General features: G+C 36.2%; 1 protein-coding gene across 1 annotated transcript in view; it reads right to left on the reverse strand.

The window, feature by feature from the left end:
• Positions 1–26,437, reverse strand: part of UNC13C (unc-13 homolog C) — a 739,526-nt gene that overhangs the window by 310,781 nt on the left and 402,308 nt on the right. The window contains exons 14-16 of the mRNA XM_079913745.1: positions 12,729–12,898; positions 9,869–9,984; positions 7,584–7,747 (exon numbers count right to left, since the gene is read on the reverse strand). Coding sequence (XP_079769871.1) covers positions 7,584–7,747; positions 9,869–9,984; positions 12,729–12,898 — 450 coding nt within the window. The remainder of the gene's footprint in view (positions 1–7,583; positions 7,748–9,868; positions 9,985–12,728; positions 12,899–26,437) is intronic.

The raw sequence follows: 26,437 nt of genomic DNA on the forward strand, positions 1-26,437 counted from the left end.
GAGGGGGAGCTTTGGAGCCTCAGAGGAGAGCACAGTAACTGGTTTATGGAGGGCAAAGCAGAGAGAGACCTGCACAGATGGTAGGTGCCGCTGCCCTGCACTCCCCAGCCTGAGATGCTCATCTGCTGGGGCTGGCAGGGTCTGAGTGCTGAGGCTTGGGTTTTGGAGGTCAGGCCCTGGGTGAGGACTGTGGTTGGCTTTGTGGAGACAGCTTGAGGGAGCTAGGGTGTGGTGTGACACAACTGAGGGAGTATGGGAAGAAGTCTGGGCCTGCCAGAGAGGCAAGGCACCATTGTCTGGGGGCACATGAGGTGAGGGGCAGGACCAAAATAGGAGCTTCCTTCTCCAGGAGAGTGCTCCCAGGTGGCAGGGCACTGCCTACACGAGCTCCAGGGGCAAGCGTGAGACACGGCTGCCATTTCAGACTAAAGAGGCGGGCGCGGACCACAGCTGCTGCCGAGGATCCCATGATTGGGCACCAACTGCTGCCCCCACCTTCCTGGGAGTGCACACAGGCCATGCACCTGCACACCCCCTATCAAGGGGATAACGGCCAGCACACACTGAGGAAAGAGATGGCAAGCATCCAAACCAAAAACAGCCCCTAAGTCAAAAAATATTAAATCCACACAAGCTATGCAGTGATGCTCCCAAATATAAATAGCCCTCCAAGACTACAGTAGATAATTGTTTCTCTTAAACTCAGAGTAAGAGAAATATAAGCAAAATGAAGAAGCAAACGAATGATTCCCACTTAAAAGACCAAGAGAATTCCCCTGAAAGAGCAAACAATGAAACAGACTTCTTCAGTCTAATAGACACAGAGTCCAAAAAGGAAGTAATGAAAATACTGAAGGAATTAAGAAAGCCTATTGACAAAAATGCAGATTGCTGTAAAAAGGAACTAGAAACTATAAAGAGGAGCCAAGAAAAATTAGAAAGTTCATTTGCCAAGATGAAAGCTGAGCTAAAGGCAAATAGCAGAATGAATAATGCAGAAGAAGGAATAAGTGATCTGGGAGATAAAATAATGAAAAGTAGCTAATCACAGCAGATTGAAAACCAAATTTAAAAAAATGAAAGCAATATAGGAGACCTATGGGATAATATAAAGCATGCCATCTATGTATAATAGGGATTCCAGAAGGAGAAGAAAGAGAAAAAAGGACTGAAAATGTATTTGAAGAAATTATGGCTGAAAACTTTCCAAACGTAAATAAGGAAACAGATATCCAGATATAGGAAGCATAGAGGGTCCCAAACAAGATGAACCCAAACAGACCTACACCAAGACATATTATAATAAAAATGGTAAAGTTAAAGACAAAGAGAGGATTCTAAAGGAAGCAAGATAAAAACAAAGTGTTAATTACAAGGGAACCCCCATAAGGCTATCAGCTGATTTCTCTACAGAAAGTCTACAGGCCAGAAGGGAGGGGCAAAATATACTCAAAGTCTTGAAAGAGAAAAATCTGCAACCTAGAATACTATACCCAGCAAGATTATCATTTAAAATAGGAGAAATAAAGAATTTCTAAGACAAGCAAAAACTAAAAGAATACAGGAATACTAAACCTACCTTAGAAGAAATGTTGAAAGTTCTTCTCTAAATTGAAAAGAAACAAGCAGATATAGGAAGGAGGAAATCACACTTGGAAAGTAAATCACTTAAATTAGCCAGTATACAGACGATTAAAGAAAAAAAATAAAAACTACTGTGAAAGCAATGATAAACACATGGAACAGCAAAAGGATAAACATGAAGATGTAAAAAAGAACATCAAAATCATGAAATGTGTGGAAGGAGAGTAATAAAATGGAAAATGTAGATTATTTTTTTTTAAGAATGTGCATGTAGATTCTTTTATTTGGAATGTGTTTGAGCCTATATGACTATCAGTTTAATGCAAGCAGATACAGAAAGGGGTTAACATACTTGAAAAACAGGGCAGCCACAAATCAAAAACATAAAATAGATTCACAAAACCCCAAAAGAACACAAGCATAAAAGGAAATCATCAAACCACAGAAAGAAAAACAAAGGAACAAAGAAGAAACACAGAATCAACTGGAAAACAAGGTTTAAAATGGCAATAAATACATATGTATCAATAATTATCTTAAATGTCAATGGGCTGATTGCTTCAATTAAAAGATACAGAGTGGCAGACTGGATAAAAAAACAAGAGCCTACAATATGCTGCCTACAAGAGACCCACCTTAGAGCAAAGGACACACATATATTGAAAGTGAGGGGATGGAAAAAGATATTTCATGCAGATAGAAATGACAAGAAAGCAGGAGTTGCAATATTCATCAGACTTTAAAACACAGGCCATAAAGAAAGATAAAGAAGGACACTATATAATGGTAAAAGGATCAATACAAGAAGAAGATTTTACACTCATCAATGTACATACACCTAATATAGGAGCACCCAGATACATAAAACAAATACTTTGAGAGTCCGCCTGCCGATGCAGGGGACACGGGTTCATGCCCCAGTCCGGGAAGATCCCACATGCCACAGAGTGGTTAGGCCCGTGAGCCATGGCTGCTAAGCCTGCGCATCCGGAGCCTGTGCTCCGCAACGGGAGAGGCCACAACAGTGAGAGGCCCGCGTACTGCAAAAAGACAAAACAAAAATCAAAACAAAAAAACCCCAAATACTAACAGACATAAAGGGAGAAATTGATGGGAATACAACAATAGTAGGAGATGTTAACACCCCACTCACATCAATGAACAGATCTAGACAGAATATCAATGAGGCAACAGGATCCTAAATAATACAATAGAACAGTTAGTCTTAATTGATATTTTCAGGACATTACATTAAAAAAATACATATTCTTTTCAAGGGCACATGGAACATTCTCTAGAATTAACCATGTACTAGGGCACAAAACTAACCTCAAAAAATTTAAGAGTACAGAAATTATTTCAAGCATCTTCCCTGACCACAATGGGCTGAAACTAGAAATCAACCACGGGAAAAGAAATGAGAAAAAAACGATCAAATGGAGAGTAAACAACATGCTACTAAAAAACCAGTGGGTCAACTAGGAAATCAAAAAGGAAATTAAAAAGTACCTTGAGACAAATGACAATGAAAACACAACTACACAAAATCTACGGGATGCAACAAAAGCAGTTTTTAGAGGGAAGTCCATAGTGATACATGTCTTCCTCAAAAAACAACAAAAATCTCAAATAAACAAGCTAACCTACCATCTAAAAGAATTAGAAAAAAAAGAACAGACAAAACCTAATGTCATCAGAAGGAAGGAAATAATAAAAATCAGGGTAGAAATAAATAAAATAGGGATTAAAAAATAGGAAAAAAATCAATTAAACCAAAAGCTGGTTCTTTGAAATGGTAAAAAAAAATGACAAACCTCTGGCCAGGATAATCAAGAAGACAAGAGAGAGAACCCAAATAAACAAAATAAGAAATGAAAAGAAGAGATCTCAACTGATACTGCAGAAATACAAAAAATCATAAGAGAATACTATGATCAATTATATGCCAACAAATTTGACAACCTAGAAGAAATGGACAACTTCCTAGAAACATACAGCCCACCAAAATTGAATCAAGAAGAAATAGATAATCTGAACAAACGGATCACTAGAAATAAATTAGAATCTGTAATTAAAACAAAACAAAACAAAACAAACTCCCTACAAACAAAAGTCCAGGACCAGATGGCTTCACAGGAGAATTCTACCTACCACACATACAAAGAACTTATTCCAATCCTCCTTAAACTCTTCCAAAAGATTGAAGAGGAGGGACCACTCTCAAAGACATTTTATGAAGCCACCATCACACTGATACCAAAACCAGACAAAGATACTACCAGAAAGGAAAATTACAGGCCAATATCTTTGATGACTACAGATGCAAAAATTCTCAACAAAATATTAGCAAATCAAGTCCAACAACACATAAAAAAGATCATACACCATGACCAAGTGGGATTCACCCCAAGTTCACAAGGATGGTTCAACATATGCAAATTAATCAATGTAATACACCACATTAGCAAAAGAAAAGTCAAAAACAACATGATCATCTCAATAGATGCAGAAAAATCATTTGACAAAATTCAATATCTATTCATGGTAAAAACTCTTACAAAAGTGGGTATAGAGGGAACATATCTCAACATTAAAAAAACTATTTATGACAAACCCACAACCAATATAACACTCAATGGTGAAAAGCTGAAAGCCATCCTGATAAAATCTGGGACAAGCCAAGGATGCCCACTCTCACCACTTCTATTCAATGTAGTATTGGAAGTCCTAGTCACAGCAATCAGACAAGAAAAAGAAATAAAAGGTATCCAAATTGGAAGGGAAGAGGTAAAATTGTCACTATATGCAGATGACATGATACTATATATAGAAAACCCTAATGATTCCACACAAAAACTACTAGATCTAATATATGAATTCAGCAAAGTGGCAGGATACAAGATTAACATTCAGAAATCAGCTGCATATTTTTACACTAACAATGAAATACCAGAAAGGGAATGTAAAAAAAATAACTTTTAAAATCGCACCAAAAAAATAAAATGCCTAGGAATAAATCCTGACCAAGGAGGTGAAAGACTTGTATGCTGAGAATATTAAAACATTAATAAAGGAAATAAAAGAGGATTCAAAGAAATGGAAGGATATCCCATGCTCTTGGATTGGAATAATTAATATTGTTAAAATGGTAATACTACCCAAAGCAATCTACAGATTTAATGTGATCCCTATCAATATACCCATGATATTTTTCACAGGAGTAGAACAAATAATCCAAAAATTTATACGGAACTATAAAAAGACCCAGAATTTCCAAAAGAAATCCTGAGGAAAAATAACAAAGCAGGAGGCATAACTCTCCCAGACTTCAGACAATACTACAAAGCTACAGTAATCAAAACAGTGTGGTATTGGTACAAAAACGGATAATGGGGGAAAAACGGATCAATGGGGGGAAAAAATGGAGAGCCCAGAAATAAACCCACACACCTATGGCCAATTTATCTTCAACAAAGGAGGCAAGAATATAAAACGGGAAAAAGACAGTCTCTTCAGCAATTGGTGCTGGGAAAGTTGGACAGATGCATGTAAATCAATGAAGTTAGAACACACCCTCACACCATGCTCAAAAATAAACTCAAAATGGCTTAAAGACTTAGTTAACATAAGACATGACATGATAAACTCCTATAAGAGAGCACAGGCAAAACATTCTCTGACATAAATCATACCATATTTTCATAGGTCATTCTCCCAAGGCAATAGAAATAAAACCAAAAATAAACAAATGGGACCTAATCAAACTTACACGCTTTTATGCAGCAAAGGAAACCATACAAAAAAACCAAAAAGACAACCTATGGAATGGGAGAAAATATTTGCAAATGATGCGATCAACAAGGGCTTAATCTCCAAAATACACAACACATATTGTATGCAGCTCATACAACACAACAACAAAAAAACAAACAACCCAATTGAAAAATGGGCGGAAGACCTTAATAGACATTTCTCCAAAGAAGACATACAGATGGCCAATAGGCACATGAAAAGATGCTCAACATCACTAATTATTAGAGAAATGCAAATCAAAGCTACAATGAGGTACCACCTCACACCAGTCAGAATGGCCATCATTAAAAAGTTTACAAATAACAAATGCTGGAGAGAGTATGGAGAAAAGGGAATGTTCCTACACTGTTGGTGGGAATGTAAGTTGGTGCAGCCACTGTGGAAAACAGCATGGAAGTTCCTCAGAAAACTAAAATTAGAACTACCATATGATCCAGCAATCCCATTCCTGGGCATATACCCAGACAAAACTACAATTCAAAAAGATACAAGCACCCCTATGTTCATAGCAGCAACGTTCACAATAGCCAAGACATGAAAACAACCTAAATGTCCACTGACAGATGAATGAAGAAGATATAGTATGTACATACAATGGAATACTAAAAGAGAATGAAATAATGCCATTTTCAGCAACATGGATGTAACTAGAGATTATAATACTAAGTGAAGTCAGAAAGAGAAAGACAAATACCATATAGTATCACTTATATGTGGAATCTAAAATATGGCACAAAAGAACCTACCTACAAAACAGAAACAGACTCACAGACATACAGAACAGACTTGTGGTTGCCAAGGGGGAGTGGGAAAGGGAGAGGGGTCAACTGGGAGTCTGGGGTTAGTAGATGCCAATTATTACATTTAGAATGGATAAACAGCAAGGTCCTACTGTATAGCACAGAGAACTACATCCAATCTCCTGGGATAAACCACAATGGAAAAGAAGATAAAAAAGAATGGATATATGTGTATAACTGAGTCACTTTGCTATACAGCAGAAATTAGCACAACATTGTAAATCAACTATACTTCAATTAAAAGAAAAAGGAGTGAGCTCCCTGTTACTGCAGGTGAGCAAACAAAGGGATGATAACAACTAGTGAGGGATGCAAAAACAGGGTTTCCTGATTCAGAGGAAGTTTCAACTGGGTGACCTCTAAGTTCCTCTTCATACCTAAGAATCTGTAAGCCTTTGTTATTTAGCATGAGGACATTCTGTAAACTGAAAAAGCATACACTATCAGAAAATTTTAAAAAATCATTCTTACATATGATGTTCTAGAAATATGACTGTTGATTAAATTCTCTGAGCAATAAACCTTGAAGATTTTGGTCTAATATATCCATCAGGTTGGCTGAAAATGATTGAGTATCTGGGCCAGTATCTATTCTGTTCACATGAAAATATGATTTGATCTCTAATATGAAAAAATAGTCCTAATATATGTACATAGTTTACATATTATACATGGTTTATATCTGAACAGAATGCACTTATAAACTTAGACCAGGTTTCAAAAGATAAACTCTGGACAAGTAATATAACCCCATTCTAAATCCTTACTGAAACTCCTCAGTAAGGGGTGTGTTTCTGTATGGCTCACTTCTACAGGATCACATTTACTGTAGTGTTTGGGTTCTACGGGTGGTCAATAAATCTTGGTTTCGCCAAAGTAGCAGCACTGAGATAAATATAGGAAGGAAGGATATAGTCTAAAGTTACGGTCAACACCATAAGGACTCTAGATGTGTCTCTGATGCTAACAGGCTCTGTAACCTTGGACGACTCACTTTAATCATCAGGCTTTAGTTTTCTCAGATATCAAGTAAGGCATTGGTTCTCTAACTTCAGAGTGTACGAGAATCACGTGTTGGGAATATTAAAACACAGATCGCTGGGCCTCCCCTTTAGAGTTTCTGACTCAATAGGTCTGAAGTAAGGTAGAAATTTTACAGAATAAGAATAAGAATTGGGAAGATGATGGTAGTGAGTTACCAAATCCTTAATACTTTATAGCTGTAATAGAGAAAGTAGCCAGCATCCAATCAATTACATCCAAAATGTAACTGTCTTTTTAATCAAAATTTCATTTGATTTAGAAGAAGGGAAATGAACACTCTTTCTAGTCCCCCTTTGGATTTCAACAGAGATTTTGATAATGTAAATGTTCTATAATACTTACGTCATAGCTTGATAAATGGATTCAATCCCGTAACGCATGGCAAATTCATCAACTATTTCTTGGGAGGCATCATCAAAGAAAACCTTCCAGGCTTCATCCCCTTTGACCTCTGGGATTTTCACTCCACCATTAGATTTCACTTCAGTCAAGTAATGGAACAAATTCTAAAAGTAAGTGGTTTTCAAATGTTCAGTTTTCTCAGACTAGGCCAGATATATTTAACTGTAACTTTCAGTCAATTATACTTATAATTGCATATAATGTTTCATCAGCATCTATAAATAATAGAAATGTCTCAGATTTTCATTCTAACGTACCTCATCTTTATACAAATTCTGATTTTATTTCTGTCTAAGTTTATACGGAATCAATGATTTAAGTGTTTCAGATATACCAAATCATTTTAGAAGGAAGTAAATGTTTTTTCATGTAAACATTTCTACATTCCGGAACATCTTTTGCATTCATGGGCTCTGAGTAAATTATAAAGCTCTGGACAAATAATGTGTCTGGGCTATGTTAATACACCATCTAGGTATGCAAATAATACTAAAGGACTTTGGCTGCAAAATGGCATGAGTCATGACAATGAATTCAGGTTGAAAATAAATATTTTTAGAACTTTGAAATGAAAAAAATCACTACAAAGAATTCCTTTCTGCTTTGAAGAAGTTGAGAAACTGCTGCATGGAGGCAGCCTGGGTCACTGAAGGACCTTGTCTTGGATTTCACTTCTTTTTGTGTCTTGGACCAACAGAAGACTCTGAAAAACAAAGTATGATGCTGTGCCTGTGATCCGAAATCTCTACCCGCATTTTAAGGCCAGTGTTGGCTCCCCATCCTGCCAGTTCAAGGGATTTATTGGTCTAAAAACTGAACCACCTTTCTTGACGGATTATCACTGGCTATACTGGAGTCAGGAAAGTAAGGTTTGGTTCTCTATCTAATGACTGTATAATGTGTAAATGACTTAAATATTGTTCCTCATTTCCTTCTTTCGTAAAATGGAGGTGAAAATAATTACATACATACATTTTCATAGATATAGTTAGGAAAAATCATGTACAAAGGCAAAGATTCTCCCAGCTATCTTTTTCTTTCTTAGGAAGGTACTTCCTCTGTACCCTTTGAACATGGGAAAAGGCATATTCCTCAGCTTCACTTCATATTTTTTGATACACGGGATGTGTCATTTGGATCAGGGAAAAGCTCTGGTGACATGTCTAACTAAGCTCTCAGTTGCAAAGCATCCAATAATAAAAGCCCAAGATTATCTGTCTGTGCCTTTACACTGAGGCGCACACGAGAACTGATGACTCTGCCCTTTTGACTCAAATTGGGTGGTCTCTACCTCTCTCTAAGCCAACCAGGCTCCTTCTACTGGGTAGTATATTCTCTACTATCCATGGATGGAAAACTACATTCTGATACTCGCCACCCAGATGTGTTTGTGCAAAGGGTAGTTAAAATGGAGGAGGCTTTAGTATGTATAAAGCCCTCTGTTGTACTCAGAAAAAGAAAGACAAAATTACTGCTAATTACATTAGCTCTCCAAAGCCATTGCTACAACGTCAGAATTTTTATATTTAATAGATAATACTAATTAAATCTTCAACAAAATCTGAACACTTACTCAGAATTCTCAAAAACTATCATGATTTGGATCCTCTCCTCCATTATTAAAGTACTATATATTTACAATGCTTCCAAAATATCATGACTTATTTCTTCAATGAATGCTTTCTAATATTCTTCTTCCTCCCTGGAAGAACGGTAATTTAATTTGGTCTACTTGTTCATTATCACCTTATTGCCTCATTTATTAAAACCTGCCTCGTATGTTTGTTCTAAATCTCATTCAAAGACAACCAGCTCGGGCTTCCCTGGTGGCGCAGTGGTTGAGAGTCCACCTGCCGATGCAGGGGACACAGGTTCGTGCCCTGGTCCGGGAAGATCCCACATGCCGCGCAGTGGCTGGGCCCGTGCACCATGGCCGCTGAGCCTGCGCGTCCGGAGCCTGTGCTCCGCAACGGGAGAGGCCACAGCAGTGAGAGGCCCGCGTACCGCAAGAAATAAAAAAAGACAACCAGCTCTCTCTTCAGGGGGTAATACATAGGCTATGTGATACCCTAGCACATCACTTGCTATAGTACAGAGTAAGAACTTCAGGGACAATTTTACAAACCTAATTCAATTCTATTTTTAAAACGAATATTTTGTTGCATGATCCATAAACAATACAATCTTTCCTAGGTTTTGTTATTAATACAATTCAATTTACTTACCTCATGTAAACATGTATATTGTAAATGATACGGAGCAACCTTCTCCTCTCCTTTTATTTCCACATTGATTTTCAATCGAATGGCCCCAGACACAGCTGATTTATCTGTCCGTTTCTCTGATAAAGCAAAAAATAACTGGTCAGTGATTTTTGACATCATGTTTCTTATACAAGTTCTCGAAAGCTTTAAAAAGGGCTTATATTGCTAAAAGCCATTTTTCTAGATCAGGTTTGATTAACCATAATGATTCTGCCAAATACAATTTAAAATAATGTGCCTAATATGTCGCTGGGATTGTCAAACTGTGACATAAATATTTCAAATAGAAAAGCTCAATCAGAAGACCCTACCATTCTGATATAAATTTCTGTGTACTAGATCAGTTTATACAATGAAATTAATTATTTGGGCAATTAAAAGCAAAATAACTAAAGGAAAAAATTAATGAGGAAAGTATTTTATCTAAAAGCCCCACTCTTTCTTTCTGTCCTTGAAAAAATGAGTCAAAGCTCTAACAAAAACATTTGTTATTAGGTTTCTTTGTCAGTGATTCATGAAGACCTATAGTCTACAGCCTGTGTCTACTTATGTGTTAGATTCACTCTTTCTTTGAATGGAATCAGTATGTAGCCAATTCAGTCTAATAATGTATGTGTGTAAGTGTATGCACGTGTGTCTAATATGAACTGAGTAGTAGCTGTGAGAGAAAGAAAAGCATAGTCACAAAACTCCTACAGTGTGAATGTAGGTAGGAGACCTATGTCTGATACCTACTTCCCTGATGAAACACATAAAGCAGCAAGCTGACCCATCTCAAAAACAAATGATAAAGAGATAGAGTGACGCAAAGTCAGCGGTGAAGACTTCTTCAATTGCCCCTTTTTCTAAGCATAACTGTATTTTTAGCCAAATAAGATACAGTTAAATCACATAGGCCACTTTCTTCTTGGGGAATGTCTGATGACTTTCATCGTTAATATTTAATAGTCATTGTGTTGTGAAGATTCTTCCCTTAGGACTGCCAGGATCTTGAGAGTTTCTCCTATTGGCTGGGAGATAGTTGATTCTCAACAAATGCTGAAGTTCTCTGCTGAAGCCAAGAGAAAGTCAAGTCCTGAGACCTTTCTGTCACAGACCTTTTCCTGGAATCACAGGGGAACATTTTAACTACCATCATTACAATGGATCCATGGGACACAGGCTCTGCTTAGATGCCTAGGACTTTTGGCCACGTCCTCCTTCCATGGTGGAATGGATTCTAAGTAATGAGGAAGGAAGAACATTGCACAAAGAATGAAAATATGGTACTAATGGGGATGGAACCCACTGTGGGATTTTATACAAAGCTAAGACCTGTTCTCTCTCCTCCTAAAGGTTAAACATCAGCAATGACAGCACAAAAGTATGAATTGAGGATGAGCAGGCAAAGGTGTCCATGTTTGTTGCATCATGTTTTTCTTTCCATAGACTGAAGGACTGTTTCTGCACAAGAGCTGGGTGGCAGATTTTATTAAAAGCACATTCAAATTCTTTTGCAAACTAAATATACCCTTGTAAGTTTTGTCAAAAGAATAATTTGAGGAATTTCTGTTCTGAATTCTAACTCCCTCAATTCAAGAACATGTTAACTTATTGCAAAAAACAAAAACTCACGTAGGCAAGCCTCTTTAATTAAAACGCAACCTATGAGTATTGTGCAGAGTTAATGCCCTGAAGTTTACCCTTGCCTAACATCTCTGTTTTCATATATAAAGTTATTTAATAGTATAAACAAGATACAGGAAGATTATCATTATAAGTGAAGCAAAACCTCTATGCCAATAATGGAGAAGCACCAATTTTCTTTAAAGATTTCCTCAAAATAAAATATTTTTTGATAACGAGTTTTTAGTCTAGCTTGAATCATCTATGTTCAGATAAGTTATATATCTCTCCTTCTTTAAATTATTATATAATTCAGATATTCATTAATTTTGTGGCCTTACCCCTTTACTTTGCCAAATATTACATTACTTGAAGTACGTAGGTTTTTAAAAAGTCAAAAGCACTCTTTAATTTGCTAAGATAAGTTGGTATCCTAAATGGAAACACTTCGTAATCCTGGGAGTACGTAAACCTTTCTTAGATTCACAACCAGACCTTAAAAATTTAATTAAAACATTTCAGATGATATGATAAAGCCATTTTGGATCATATCCTTTATAGAAAATGAGGCGATCCATATATATTTACTATTATTAAGTCAGCACTGAAGATTCTAGCTTATTATTCAGTTGTAGTAAAAGTCAAATTAAAACTTATCTTTATTCAATTCTTGGTTCCATAATAAAATTCCATTTTAAAATCATGCCAATTAAACATATTCTCAATATCTTCATCATCAGAATAAGAAGTCCACATGTGTATCTGGCTTTGCCTGCTAAAGCCTACTTTTATATCATCTTTGCAAAATATCCAAAATACACTTTTCCTTTATTGCCAAAATTCATTAAGGGACTAAAAGGAAATAACTCAGACATTATAAAGTCATAGGTTATTTAGTTTCTATACATTTGGCAAGGTTTTTTGAAGCTATACTTTATGAATTAAAAATTCAGAATGGGATATTTTTCTCCTAAAAGACACCCAGTTGATTCCTAGAAAGACTTTTCTCTTTTCATCTCAAATTTACCAATATCTTTCAATAATACAGAGTTTGAATAATTATCACCTTAATTTCTAATGAAACTAAACTGCCTGAAGTCCATGAGAATGTTCGAGAAAAGCACTGGTTATTTTTACCTATATAGGAATATAATACCTTCCACAGATATTCTGGAATTTTATTTAACATTTTTCAAGTAGATATAAAGACAGTCACCTAAATTGTACCAGACATCCATTTCTCCACTCAGGGTCCTCACTTCTACAATTGTTTGTCCCAGAAAATCATCTGACTCCTTTTTGAAATGTTGCTTCACTCTGGATTTAATGTCATCATCTTCATCCCACACTCTGACTTTGATTCGATCTGTGGAGTTATGGCACTCACTGAAAACAGATGTGGATAAGTTAACAACCAGTGATAACTTCTCTAAATGGCATCTGATGTTAGCAACTTGTTTTAAATCTATCTAAGCCAGAAAGGCATAGTATATTACATAGTAAATAAGATTTCCCACAGACTATTCCACCCATGGGATGTTGCAGGTATCAGGGATATTGAAAAAAAGTTGTGATAGTTAAGTAATGTTAATAAGAGAAAATCCTACCTTATTCCATTCTATTTCCTTTAATTGAACTGGACGTAATCAAATATGGATCAGAAATCTTTGGGATATTTTCTCTAAGGTATATTTCTTATTTGCAACAGTTATCTATGATAACATGTCCATGCTCAGAAAATTGTGTACCATAAAGATAACTTAATTGCAATGGGTGTTGAGGAAGTGGACATCACAGAGTCCTATTGATAAGCTAAAAATCCCAGTAAGCATGTAAGATATTGTTAAATCAAATCATCACATATGGATACCCAGCATCTTTAAACATTCTCCTTCCATTTTGGCTACATTTCTCCTTATGTTCCTCGTCTTATCAAGACAAGCTAGATCAAATACATTCTTAGATTCCTTTGTAGTTACGGTCCAGATATTTGACCTGCATTCAAGCAAGATCTGAACTCAAATTGAGCAAAGCGAGCCAGTGACTGTATTGTGGGGTTTTTGCTCTTTCGGCAACAATAGTGGTGGTCTTTTGTACTTTATTGTAGAGTCTCCAGTATTCAGTCCTGAGGGACAAAGTATTGATCAATGGTGGCAATGATGTTTTCTCCAAAGAAACCCCATGATATAATTGGACATTGTTTCTGCACAGTAGATTTAGAGGTGGGCATTTGGACCTCCCCAAAAATTCCTGAGTGACCTAAGAGTCTATGAAATAATTTTTTTTTCTGTGTAAGCTAACTAGAGTAGACTCTGTTGTTTGCAACTAAGAATACTGATCAATGAAATAATTTTTAAAGAATGAAGGGAGCTTCAATAATAGGCCTTAAAATGTGAAATTGACTCTCTGGAAGAGACAATGAGTGCAAACAGTGAAGATTTAATTACCTCAGGCTCGAAAGCTAATGCATTTTGAAATGCAGTAGCAAAACTGCTGGTCAAACTTTTGCTTGCTATACTTTGGAAATGTGACCACATGCCAACTGAAGCTTTTTTATTAGCATGAATGGTAGGAATAAAATTCAGAATACTGGCATGTGCTTATTAAATCTTGCTGCTTTCAAAAGTGTACTGTGGTAGAGATGCACTCAAACTAGAGCTAGAGAGTCTCTAAGCAGAGATGCCAAGGGAGCACAGCTACCTTTCCCTACAAGCAGAGGCTCACTCTGCTTGTGTTCTGCAATATAAATTGACTGAGAATATCATAATTTGGAACCCTGCAGGGTTGAGAACAGCCAGCTGCTTCTGTATACAAGATGTATGTATATAAGCAGAGGTTTCTGAGTGCAACTTCAAAAACATACGAAACTGTTGCCCCAGGGTGTTTCATACACTTTCCTTTAGGAAATCTCTAAGTGACAATGAAGGAGAACTTAGTGGCAAAGATCAGATTAATGGTGTTGCACCTTGGCATGCAGTTTTGCAGGGGCTGAGGCAGCAGCCATTAGGTTAAGAGTGAGGAATTGGTCAGAACAAAGGAGTCAGTAGCAACAAGTTACATTTTCCAGGCTGATGTGGTTACTCATAAAATGGTCTTGAAACTCACCTCCTGGAAGCCTGGTAAAATTTCCAGACCACGGTATTTGCAAATGTGCCTAAGGCTCACTACAGCTGTATTTTAAGTAATTTCTGGGTCCTTGAACTCACAATGAAAGGAAATGGACTCCAAGGAGAATCTCTTCCCAGCTAGGAAAACCATTTACCTGGATTTCCTGGGATGGTCCCAATTTATGTTTTTATAGATATGCAATGCCTTTTAATTCTTTTTGGAGCCCTCTTTCTTTTACTTTCATTTTAGTAGGCATTGGCACATTGGTCAAGGAAGGTCTCCCCAGATGTAGAACCAAGGACTTGGAGAAAAAAGATAAAAGAAATTCACCAAGAAAGAAGTACCAGGGCCTGCCAAATTGGCTAGCCAACTAACTACTTCTGCTGCTAGCATCAGGAAGTCCTGAGTAACCCACCCAGCAGGACTCTATTATATTTGCTATGTACCACCGACAGTCATATATTTTCTACGTTCCCTCTTACTGAATAAGACTTTTTAAATTGCTACTATCCTATTTTCTTCTCTCTCCACAGTAATACATTGGGAATGTTAGAAGAAGATGACTTGTCTTTAGTGTATAGACCTAAGGATCACAAAGAACCAAACATGTAGCTGAGGGAGAGATTACCCAAATATCCTAGACTTCAAGCTAAATACAGTAACTGGATATAATTTGGGGATTATCTGCCTTGGAAGACAGAGGATGAATTCATTTTATTTAAAGTCCAGAGAAAGATATAAATATTGTGTATAAATACAGAATGCTCAGAGAGGTAGAAGGTGACAGATACAGTAAGTTCATTCACTCAGCAAGTTCATTCACTCAGCAACATATAAATATATTTTGCCTTTAACAGCAATGGACAAGTTACTGAAAATATATAAAACAGGGAATTTTTTAGTTAGCCTAATTATGCTTTTGTGAAATATCCCAGTCTCCCTTGCAACTAGAGATGACCACTTGACATAGTTCTGCCAATGAGATATAAGCAAGAATCTTCTTGCCCTATTCTGTTTTCTTCTTTTATTACTCTGGAACATGTATGTAGGACATCCTCCACTAAAGATGATAAAACAGGAAGACAGATTTAGCTTTTTTCTTCAATGGAATAATTGAGTTACCAAACTAGCCCTCAAATGCCTATACCTGGAATTCTTGTTGAATGAAATAAATAAATCTCTTTTTGACTAAGCCACAATCATGGCTTAATGTGAAGCTGAATAAAATTCTAATTGAATCAGTGGGAAAATAATTAAATATCTACCAAGTTCATTATGCTTGATTATATATTAAATGATTTAAAATGTTTAATTTATTAACTCTTACTATTTTTGTACTTGCTGTTTTATTCCTTAACTATTTAACATGTGTTTCACAAACCTTGACTTTTATGAAAATATAAAGGCTTGCAGTTTAGATGGGAAACTGGAGGCTTATGTAGGAAAATTTGACAGAAATATTTTTACACACAAGGGAAAAGTCTATCACATAAAATAGAGAGAAAAAGCATACTCCCATTAAATCTTACTCCACTAGATCATTCCCCACCTGATTAATTAGCTAACAAAGACTCCTAGTTTAGTTCACCAGCTTGTGATTTGGCCTTTCTATAAGAAGAGAATAAGATATTTTACTGCATAAACTCTTGGTAAATAAAGTAAGTATTATTAAAGCCATTTGCTTTGTAGTTTTTTTTTTTTAACTAAAAACAATCTGCATCTTAAAGAATAGTTCATATGTCTAATTTTGTGTTTTTTCATTGTTAAAGAGAAGAATGGTTTGGTTTCCATGGGAATAAGTTATTTTATTCTTTCCCAAATTAAAGCAAAGCATTTCCCCCTTCTGGACTCAGAATTATTGTGTGTGTTTGTGTTCTGTTTTTTCTTTATTTTTGTTTTCAGTTCACAGATACCCTATCTCTGTACAGCCAATCACTATTTGGCCAATTTTCTTTTGGAAGCCATCCAGAAGACTAATTTCCTTATAATTATTTATTCCAAATTTGAAAATGGTCTTACTGTAAACATTTTTAGATTTAGAGTTTCCTGGATATGGCCCAAATACATATCTCCTATAATTAAGGCAAAACAAAAAACAAAGACAAAAAGCAAAAAAAAAAAAAAAAAAAACCAAAACAACCCCCAAACCCACTCTGTACCCAATTTATAAGAGTTTAACCTATTCTGAGAAGGACTGCTTTACCTAGAGAAATGCCCATGAATTTCATAAAGCCAATAAAGCCTGACTTCAATGGAACAATGAGCTGTTGCTCAAGCAGTCATCCTCCAATGGGAAGTCATTACAAAAGTAGTGTATGAGCAAATGACCATTCAAAAATGAGAACCGTACCTATAGTCAAGCTAGTTCTAATGAAGCAACCAAAATACATCTCACACAGCAACTATATCAGAAAAAAAGCCAATAGTAAATTATGTTGCCATTAAAAATCATGTTAAGAGTTTATAAAATTCTAGCTATATATTTTAAGTATAGTAAATGAAATTTCTATAATATTTTAATGCTATTATACCAGATTTTGTTAATAGACACATTAATAAGAGAGATATTAAATATATATGTGTTTTTATATACATATATACCCATATATGTGTATGTATATATATATGCACTGAAACAAGCTGTAAGGTTATATGTCAAAATATAGGTGGTAAAATTAGTGAAAATTTTTATTTTATTCTTTACATTTTCCTATCACAATCAACAAAATTGTATTTTAAAATATCTAGTAATTGTAAATAATCTCATTTCAACTCAAGCTGGAAGTCAGGGCATTGTCGGAGAAAATCAACAGCCAGAAACCTGCAAGAGCCATCCTTAGGCAAAGCAGCAGCAGCCTTTCAGGCAGTGACTGAATTCTCTAGTTACAGCTTAGTTCCTTAAACTCTGACCCACCAAATGGAAATATGTGAGACACATGATGTGCACATTTCCTCTCAGTGATTTATTACAAATTATGAAACCCACTTCCATCACAGTATATGTGTCTTGTTATTGAATTAAGAGCCCTAACCCTATTATCTTTTAATTGTATTATAATAGATAGACAAACTCTAAGTTCAAAACCCAGTGCCAGTGCACAGCGACTTTCCCCACTGCATTTATCAAGGACAATTTAATTATGGGAATTAGGATGGAAAAAAATCCCCTGGTCCTCAACATTTTACTTTTTTTTTTTTTTTTTTTTTTTGCCATACACAGGCCTCTCACTGTTGTGGCCTCTCCCGTTGCGGAGCACAGGCTCCGGACGCGCAGGCTCAGCGGCCATGGCTCGCGGGCCCAGCCGCTCCGGGGCATGTGGGATCCTCCCGGACCGGGGCACGAACTCGTGTCCCCTGCATCGGCAGGCGGACTCTCAACCACTGCGCCACCAGGGAGGCCTCAGCATTTTACTTTTGTTTAAGTTTTTCTGAGGATATTCTATGTAGTAATTGGACGCTGTAGATCCATTCTATTAATCAATGACATGGAAGACAAAAGAATGAGAATAAGAAATAAATTATATTATTAGAGGCACTTTTGTAAAAGAAAAGGAGCTGAAGAGGAATTCATATGCTGACATTTAAGGATTGGCTGAATGAAGTCCTAGTACTGTAATAGGCCAGAGAACCAAAGGACAAAGTATGATCTTATAAGATATACCAATTTTCCTGCCCCACCTTCCAGCCCCACAATTAGACCATCAATACCTCAAAGTCCTGTATTCTATTTTTATATCTATTTTTATATCTAATATTTCCTTCACAGGTACTAATGTTGCAGATAAATTTATTTTAATAGCTGTTTTGAGACTTATTCAATATTAAATATTACAAAATATTAATTATGTTAAAATAATAAAGGTAAGAAACTGGTTTGTTTAGAAAAATACTTTATTGTCCATTTTGCTGTGCAAAGAGAGAACACTTAGGGAGAGAGATCAGAAAACAGGAAGATCTATATGATATCACTTTTAGGTGGAATCTAAAAATCTGAACTAATAAAAACAGAGAGCAAAATAATGGTTACCAGGGGCTGGAAGGTGGGGAAATAGGAGAGATGTTGTTTAAGAGTACAAAATAGTGGATAAATAAGTCCTAGAGATCTAATGCACAATATAGTGAATATAGACAACAATATTATATTAATCACCAAACTTGCTAAGAGACTAGATCTTAATTATTCCCACGACAAAAATGGTTATGGTAGTCATGTGATGCGATAGAGGAACTAGTTAATGCTACAATGGCAATCATATTACAATATACAAATGTATCAAATCAACATGTTTTTCCTTAAATTTACACAGTGTTATATGCCAAATATAATTTAAAAAGAAACAACACGTAGAAAACAGGAGAATCAAATTACTCTTTCAAAAAATAGGAGAAATATATATGCATGCGAATGTGTGCGTGTGTCTGTGTGTGTGCGTGCGTTTGTGTGTGTGCGTGCACGCAATAGGGATGGTTTCTACTCACCACCTCTTTGGTTCACCACACGTTTTTCCCAACTCCTTGTGTTTCTTAGAGCAAGGATGTCTTTTCCCTACTCCTCTACCTAATGAACACTTAGCTGTCTTTCAAGACTCAGATAAAATATCACCTCTGTGTGAAACTTCCCTAAGAAAAATTTTTCCAAACCCTAGTACCTACAGCAAATCGATATGAAAAAACTGTTTATCAGAAACATAAGAGAAATATCATAGGTCACAGTAATCATACTCTTCTTTATTGTTGCTCATTAACTATTACAAATGTGCATATTCCAATTAGTGGCTAATTATGCAGCTGAAATCTAACCATTTGCTTTAAGTTGGAAATAAGATCCACTTTGGATATATGTTTGACATTTATTGGACATGTGATTAAAGGCATTATCTTTTCAAACCGGATTTTTCTTTAAGTGGTGACATGCATTTTTGTCTTCAACTAACTTGTCCATAGATAAAGAAGCTGCACAGCAAAAGATAGTGTAAATGTAAGGAGCCAAGGACAGTGTATGTCGTCACTGTTCTGTGGTTGTCCTACTCTAGCTCTAATATTCCAAGGTCTATGATTCATAGAATAAGTTATGCCTTTTTCATTTTACTTTCAAGGCCAATGTGTATTAGGCATGATGGAGTAACAGAACAAACTTGGAAAAAGATCTGCCTGATTCAAATTCCATTTGAGCCACTTACTAGCAATATGACTCTGGGCAAGTTATGCAATTGCACTGAGCCTCCATGCCCAATCTATAAAACTAGAACATTGATATTGATCTTTTAAACATGATTAAATATATAAAAAAACACAGAACTATGCTGGGCATTTAGCAGGCTTTAATTAGATCTAGCTAACTAATGCAGCTAAGTACATCATTCAAACATATAAATATATTTCGCCTTTAACAGCAATGGACAAGTTACTGAAAATATATAAAACAGGGAATTTTTTAATTAGCCTAATTATCAAAACACTGAAAATTAAATCATTGATATATATTGATATAATAAAATTTTATTCAACAAAAACACTGTTTTAGGTGAAGATTTATTTCAGGGGTCTCTATACTGTTCCATTGATCTATATATGTCTGTCTGTATTACAGTACCACACTGTTTCTGTTACTATAGATTTGTATTATTTTTCCCCATAACAAATTTTTAAGTGTACAGTACAGTATTGTTGGATACAGGTATATGGTTTATAGCTAATCCCAGAACTTCTCTTGCTTAATTACAACTCCGTGCCTACTATTTACAATAGCCAGGACATGGAAGCAACCTACGTGTCCATCAACAGATGAATGGATAAAGAAGATGTGACACATGTATATAATGGAATATAACTCAGCCATAAAAAGAAACGAAATTGAGTTATTTGTAGTGAGGTGGATGGACCTAGAGTCTGTCATACAGAGTGAAATAAGTCAGAAAGAGAAAATTAAATACCGTATGCTAACACGTATATATGCAATCTAAAAAAAATAAATGGTTCCGAAGAACCTAGGGGCAGGACAGGAATAAAGACACAGATGTAAAGAATGGACTTGAGGACACGGGGCAGGGGAAGGGTAAGCTGGGACGAAGTGAGAGAGTGGCATGGACATATATACCCTACCAAATGTCAAACAGATAACTACAGGGAGGCAGCCACATAGCACAGGGAGATCAGCTCAGTGCTTTGTGACCAACCTAGAGGCGTGGGATAGGGAGGGTGGGAGGGAGACACAAGAGGGAGGGGATATAGGGATATATGTATATGTATAGTTGATTCACTTTGTTTTACAGCAGCAACTAACACAACAATGTAAAGCAATTATACCCCTATAAAGATGTTAAAAAAAAAAAACAGAAAACTCTGTGCCTATTGATTAGTAACTCCCCATTTCACCCTCTCTCCAGCCCACAGAAACCACCATTCTGGTCTTTAATTCTGTGAATATGATGATTTTAGATACCTCATGTAAGTGTAATAATGCAGTATTTGTCTTTCTGTAACTGGCTTAGCATAACATCCTCAAGGTTCATCCCTACTGTCACATATTGCAGAATTTCCTTCTTTTGTAAGGATGAATAATATCCCATTGTATGTATATATCACATTTTCTTTATTCATTCACCTGTCACTGGACATTTAGGTTGTTTCCACATCTTGGCTGCTGTGAATAATACTGGGCTTGGAAGCGCTAATATCTCTTTGAGATTCTGATCTCAATTCTTTTGGATATATACCCAGAAGTGAGATAGCCAGATCAATGGTAGTTCTGTTTTCAAATGTTTGAGTAAACTCCATACTGGTTCCCATAGCAGATGTACCATTTTGCATGCCCACCAATAAGGTACAAAGGTTCACACAATGGGAAAAGATAGATAGGAACTGGGACCACAGAGGAAGGTCCCATCCAACAGAAGCTTGAATCAGGAAGGAAACCCACACATCATTGGTGATGCTGTCCAAGGCAGAGAGAAGGAAAAAAAATACTCTGGCTTCTCCCATCCTCCCACCTTTGATCTTATTGCAGTGCTTCCTCATGGCCAAACCTAATGGGCAGGGAAGTCTGGGAAAGGTAGCCTTTAGAGTTCAGTTCCCTGAGATAAAGAACACACCAAAGACATTTCAGGGAATAAATGGTATAGCAAACAGGTAAATGACCAGCACATATGCCAAACTCATGTAGAAAATGCCATAAAGAAACACATAACACTATGCACTTGGTTTGAAGTGTTTCTTTGTTTCTCTTACTCCTTTTAGCATTGCTGTGCCTTTCCCTAAGAGGTCTTTACATTTGCATCTTCATAGATAAAACCCTTTAACGCTAAAAGCATTTTTCTAGAGTGTATCATTCAACTTCCTTATTTCAGGAAAGGAAACTGATAAGAAGAGAATAATAAACATTTTTGCACTAGGTAACACAATGAGTGATTTGGAAAGAAAATTATGAGTATAAAAATGCTTTGAGGGCTTCCCTGGTGGCACAGTGGTTGAGAATCTGCCTGCCAATGCAGGAGACACGGGTTCAAGCCCTGGTCTGGGAAGGTCCCACATGCCGCAGAGCAACTAGGCCCATGAGCCACACTACTGAGCCTGCGCATCTGGAGCTTGTGCTCCGCAACAAGAGAGGCCGCGACTGTGAGAGGCCCGTGCACCGCAAAGAAGAGTGGCCTCTGCTCGCCGCCAAGTAGAGAAAGCCCTCGCACAGAAACAAAGACCCAACACAGACAAAAATTAATTAATTAAATTTTAAAAAAGAAAAAAAGAAAAGAAACTTGTTTAAAAAAATGCTTTGAAAAAATAATAGTGCTTTATAAATATAAACCATTTTATTATCATTAATGTTATATAGTCACTCTGTATAAGCATATGGATGCTTTAACTTTTTTAAAATACTGTTTTTCAGAAAGATGGAGCATCCCTCTACCAATTTCCACTGCAGTGAGCACAATTCATATTATCACATATTTGCATTCAGTGCCCTACTTGACTCAATGAATGTTACTGTCAATATTTTAATGGAAAGATATTGCTTAGTGTTAACCTTTAAAAGGTTTGATACTTGATCTATATAATTGTATTTAATTTTAACTGAATTTGTATAAATGCACGATCATACTCTACATACCATTTAGCATCTCCACTTTTTAAATTTAATATGTCATGTCCATCCTGACATATACACATATACATCATTCTTTCTAATGATTATATGATATATTCCATTATATGGATGTTTTCTAATGAATTCATCCCCTATAGATAGTAGATGTGTATTTAGGTGGTTTCCAATGTCTTACTGTACTACTATACAGAATGCTTTGTATGTATATATTTATGAACTTATAAAAATATTCTAGTCTGACAAATTATTAAAAGTGGATTTTTTAGGTTGGAAGTCATGTCAGTTACATACACATCTGTATACAGATAGATACACACACACACACAATTACTAAAATATCCTGCAGAAAGCATATATGTGCTTACACTACACCTGTTTCTCTATACTTTCATTAGTACTGAGTACTAATTACTTTTCAATCTTTGCTAATCAGAAAGCTGAAATATGCCTTCTCCTATTATATTGACTTTTAGGGAGTCCATCTGTTATACATTAAATTAAATATAAAAAAATGAAATATGTATGTACATTTCTACAAAACTTTCCTCTTTCCCACACCAGTGCAATTGAAAAGGAGAAAAAAAAATGAATGAAAAGTGCCCTCCCCCACCATATAACAAAGAGACCTCTAAAAAGGAGCTTATGATTATTTCTTGCCAGAGAAAAAGGGTGAAAATAGCCAGAATCTGTACCTGGCAAGAGAACAGAATCAGTCAGCATGCTTTTTTATAGGCACTTAAGTTGCCTTTCTCTGAGAGGCTCCCCTTCACTCTTTGCTAGAAAAGAACAGCTGCTATTCTCCTGAGAAACTCTGAAGCAATGATGGGAATGTCAGTGGCAAGCTGCAGTTACATCAGTTGCCTGAGCAGACCTTATCTGAACACCACACTTGAATGAGAAGCAGCGATGATAAAGGTAAATACTACTAACACCCCTCTCATTCCAAACATCAGCAACACAGCAACAGTGCACAGGCTAGTGGAAAACTTCTGCACTAATCACCAAGGAATTGCTAAAACAGAGAAAAAACATTAGGAAATCCTACCATCCAATTAACTTTTCCACTTAAATCTAAGCTCAACCAATTATTGGGAATGGAGCAGTTATGCCTAAGAATTCATAAATAGTAATGTTGGGTATACTTCAGACCTCTCTAGACTCTTTTGCTGGATGTTATGGAAAATACAAAGAGATAGAATTCAAAAAGAAAAAAAAAACCAAGTCACCACACAAACACAAGAGACTCTGAGGTGGCAGAGCCAAGTTCAGGACATTGGTCCACCACACATCTCCCAGCCCCACGTAATATCAAATGGAGAAAGCTCTCCCAGAGACCTCCATCTCAATGCTAAGACCCAGCTCCACTCAACGACCAGCAATCTACAGTGCTAGAACCCTATGTCAAACAACTAGCAAGACAGGAACACAACCCCACCTATTAGCAGAGAGACAGCCTAAAATCATGATAGTTCACAGACACCCAAAAAGAGACCACCAGACGTGGTCCTGCCAACCAGAAAGTCCAGATCCAGCCTCATCCAGCAGAACACAGGCACCAGTCTCCTCCACCAGGAGGCCTACACAACCCAATGAACCAATCTTGCCCACTGGGAGAAGATACAAAAAACAACAGGAAGTACGAACCTGCAGCCTGCAAAAAGGAGACCCCAAACACAGTAAGTTAAGCAAAATGAAAAGACAGAGAAATATACAGAAGATGAAGGAGAAAGGTAAAAACCCACCAGACCAAACAAATGAAGAGGAAATAGGCAGTATACCTGAAAAAGAATTCAGAGTAATGATAGTAAAGATTATCCAAAATCTTGGAAATAGAATGGAGAAAATACAAAATACGTTTAACAAGGACCTAGAAGAACTAAAGAGCAAAAAACAGTGATGAACAACACAGTAAATAAAATTACAAACTCTCTAGGAGGAATCAATAGCAGAATAACTGAGGCAGAAGAAGGGATAAATGACCTGGAAGACAAAATAGTGGAAATAACTACCACAGAGCAGAATAAAGAAAAAACATTGAAAAGAACTGAGGACAGTCTCGGAGAACTGTGGGACAGTATTAAATGCACCAACATTCGAATTATAGGGGTCCCAGAAGAAGAAGACCAAAAAAGAGACTGAGAAAATATTTGAAGAGATTATAGTTGAAAACTTCCCTAATATGGGAAAGGAAATAGTCAATCAAGTCCAGGAAGCACAGAGAGTCCCATACAGGATAAATCCAAGGAGAAATACGCCAAGACACATATTAATCAAACTATCAAAAGTTAAATACAAAGAAAAAATATTAAAAGCAGTGAAGGAAAAACAACAAATAACATAAAAGGGAATCCCCATAAGGTTAACAGCTGATCTTTCAGCAGAAACTCTGCAAGCCAAAAGGGAGTGGCAGGACATACTTCAAGTGATGAAAGGGAAAAACCTACAATCAAGATTACTCTACCCAGCAAGGATCTCATTCAGATTCAATGGAGAAATTAAACCCTTTACAGACAAGCAAAAGCTAAGAGAATTCAGCACCACCAAACCAGCTCTACAACAAATGCTAAAGGAACTTCTCTAGGCAGGAAACACAAGAGAAGGAAGAGACTTACAATAACAAACCCAAAACAATTAAGAAAATGGTAATAGGCACATACATATTGATAACTACCTTAAATGTAAAAGGATTAAATGCTCCAACCCAAAGACACAACCAGCTGAATGGAAACAAGAACAAGACCCATATATATGCTGTCTACAAGAGACCCACTTCAGATCTAGAGACACATACAGACTGAAAATGAGGTGATGGAAAAAGATATTCCATGCAAATGGAAATCAAAAGAAAGCTGGGGTAGCAATTCTCATATCAAATTAGAAAAATAGACAAAATAGACTTTAAAATAAAGATCATTACAAGAGACAAAGAATGACCTATATAATGATCAAGGGATCAATCCAAGAAGAAGATATAACAATTGTAAATATTTATGCACCCAATATAGGAGCACCTCAATACATAAGGCAAATGGGGAAATTGACAGTAACACAATCATAGTAGGGGTCTTTAACACCCCACTTTCACCAATGGACAGATCATCCAAAATGAAAATAAATAAGGAAACACAAGCTTTAAATGCTGCATTAAACAAGATGGACTTAATTGATATTTACAGGACATTCCATCCAAAAACAACAGAATACACTTTCTTCTCAAGTGCTCATGGAACATTCTACAGGGTAGATCATATCTTGGGTAACAAATCAGGCCTTGGTAAATTTAAGAATACTGAAATTGTATCAAGTATCTTTTCCAACCACAACACTATGAGACTAGATATCAGTTACAGGAAAAAAATCTGTAAAAAAAATACAAACACATGGGGGCCAAACAATACACTACTAAATAACCAAGAGATCACTGAAGAAATAAAAGAGGAAAACAAAAAATACCTACAAACAAGACAATGAAAACACGATGACTCAAAACCTGTGGGATGCAGCAAAAGCAGTTCTAAGACGTAAGTTTATAGCAATACAATCCTACCTCAAGAAACAAGAAACATTTCAAAGAAACAACCTAAACTTACACCTAAAGCAATTAGAGAAAGAAGAACAAAAAACCCCAAAGTTAGCAGAAGGAAAGAAATCATAAACATCCCATCAGAAATAAATGAAAAAGCAATGAAGGAAACGATAGCAAAGATCAACAAAAC

Source organism: Stenella coeruleoalba (assembly GCF_951394435.1).
Source record: "Stenella coeruleoalba genome assembly, chromosome: 2".
NCBI classification, from domain to species: Eukaryota; Metazoa; Chordata; class Mammalia; order Artiodactyla; family Delphinidae; genus Stenella; species Stenella coeruleoalba.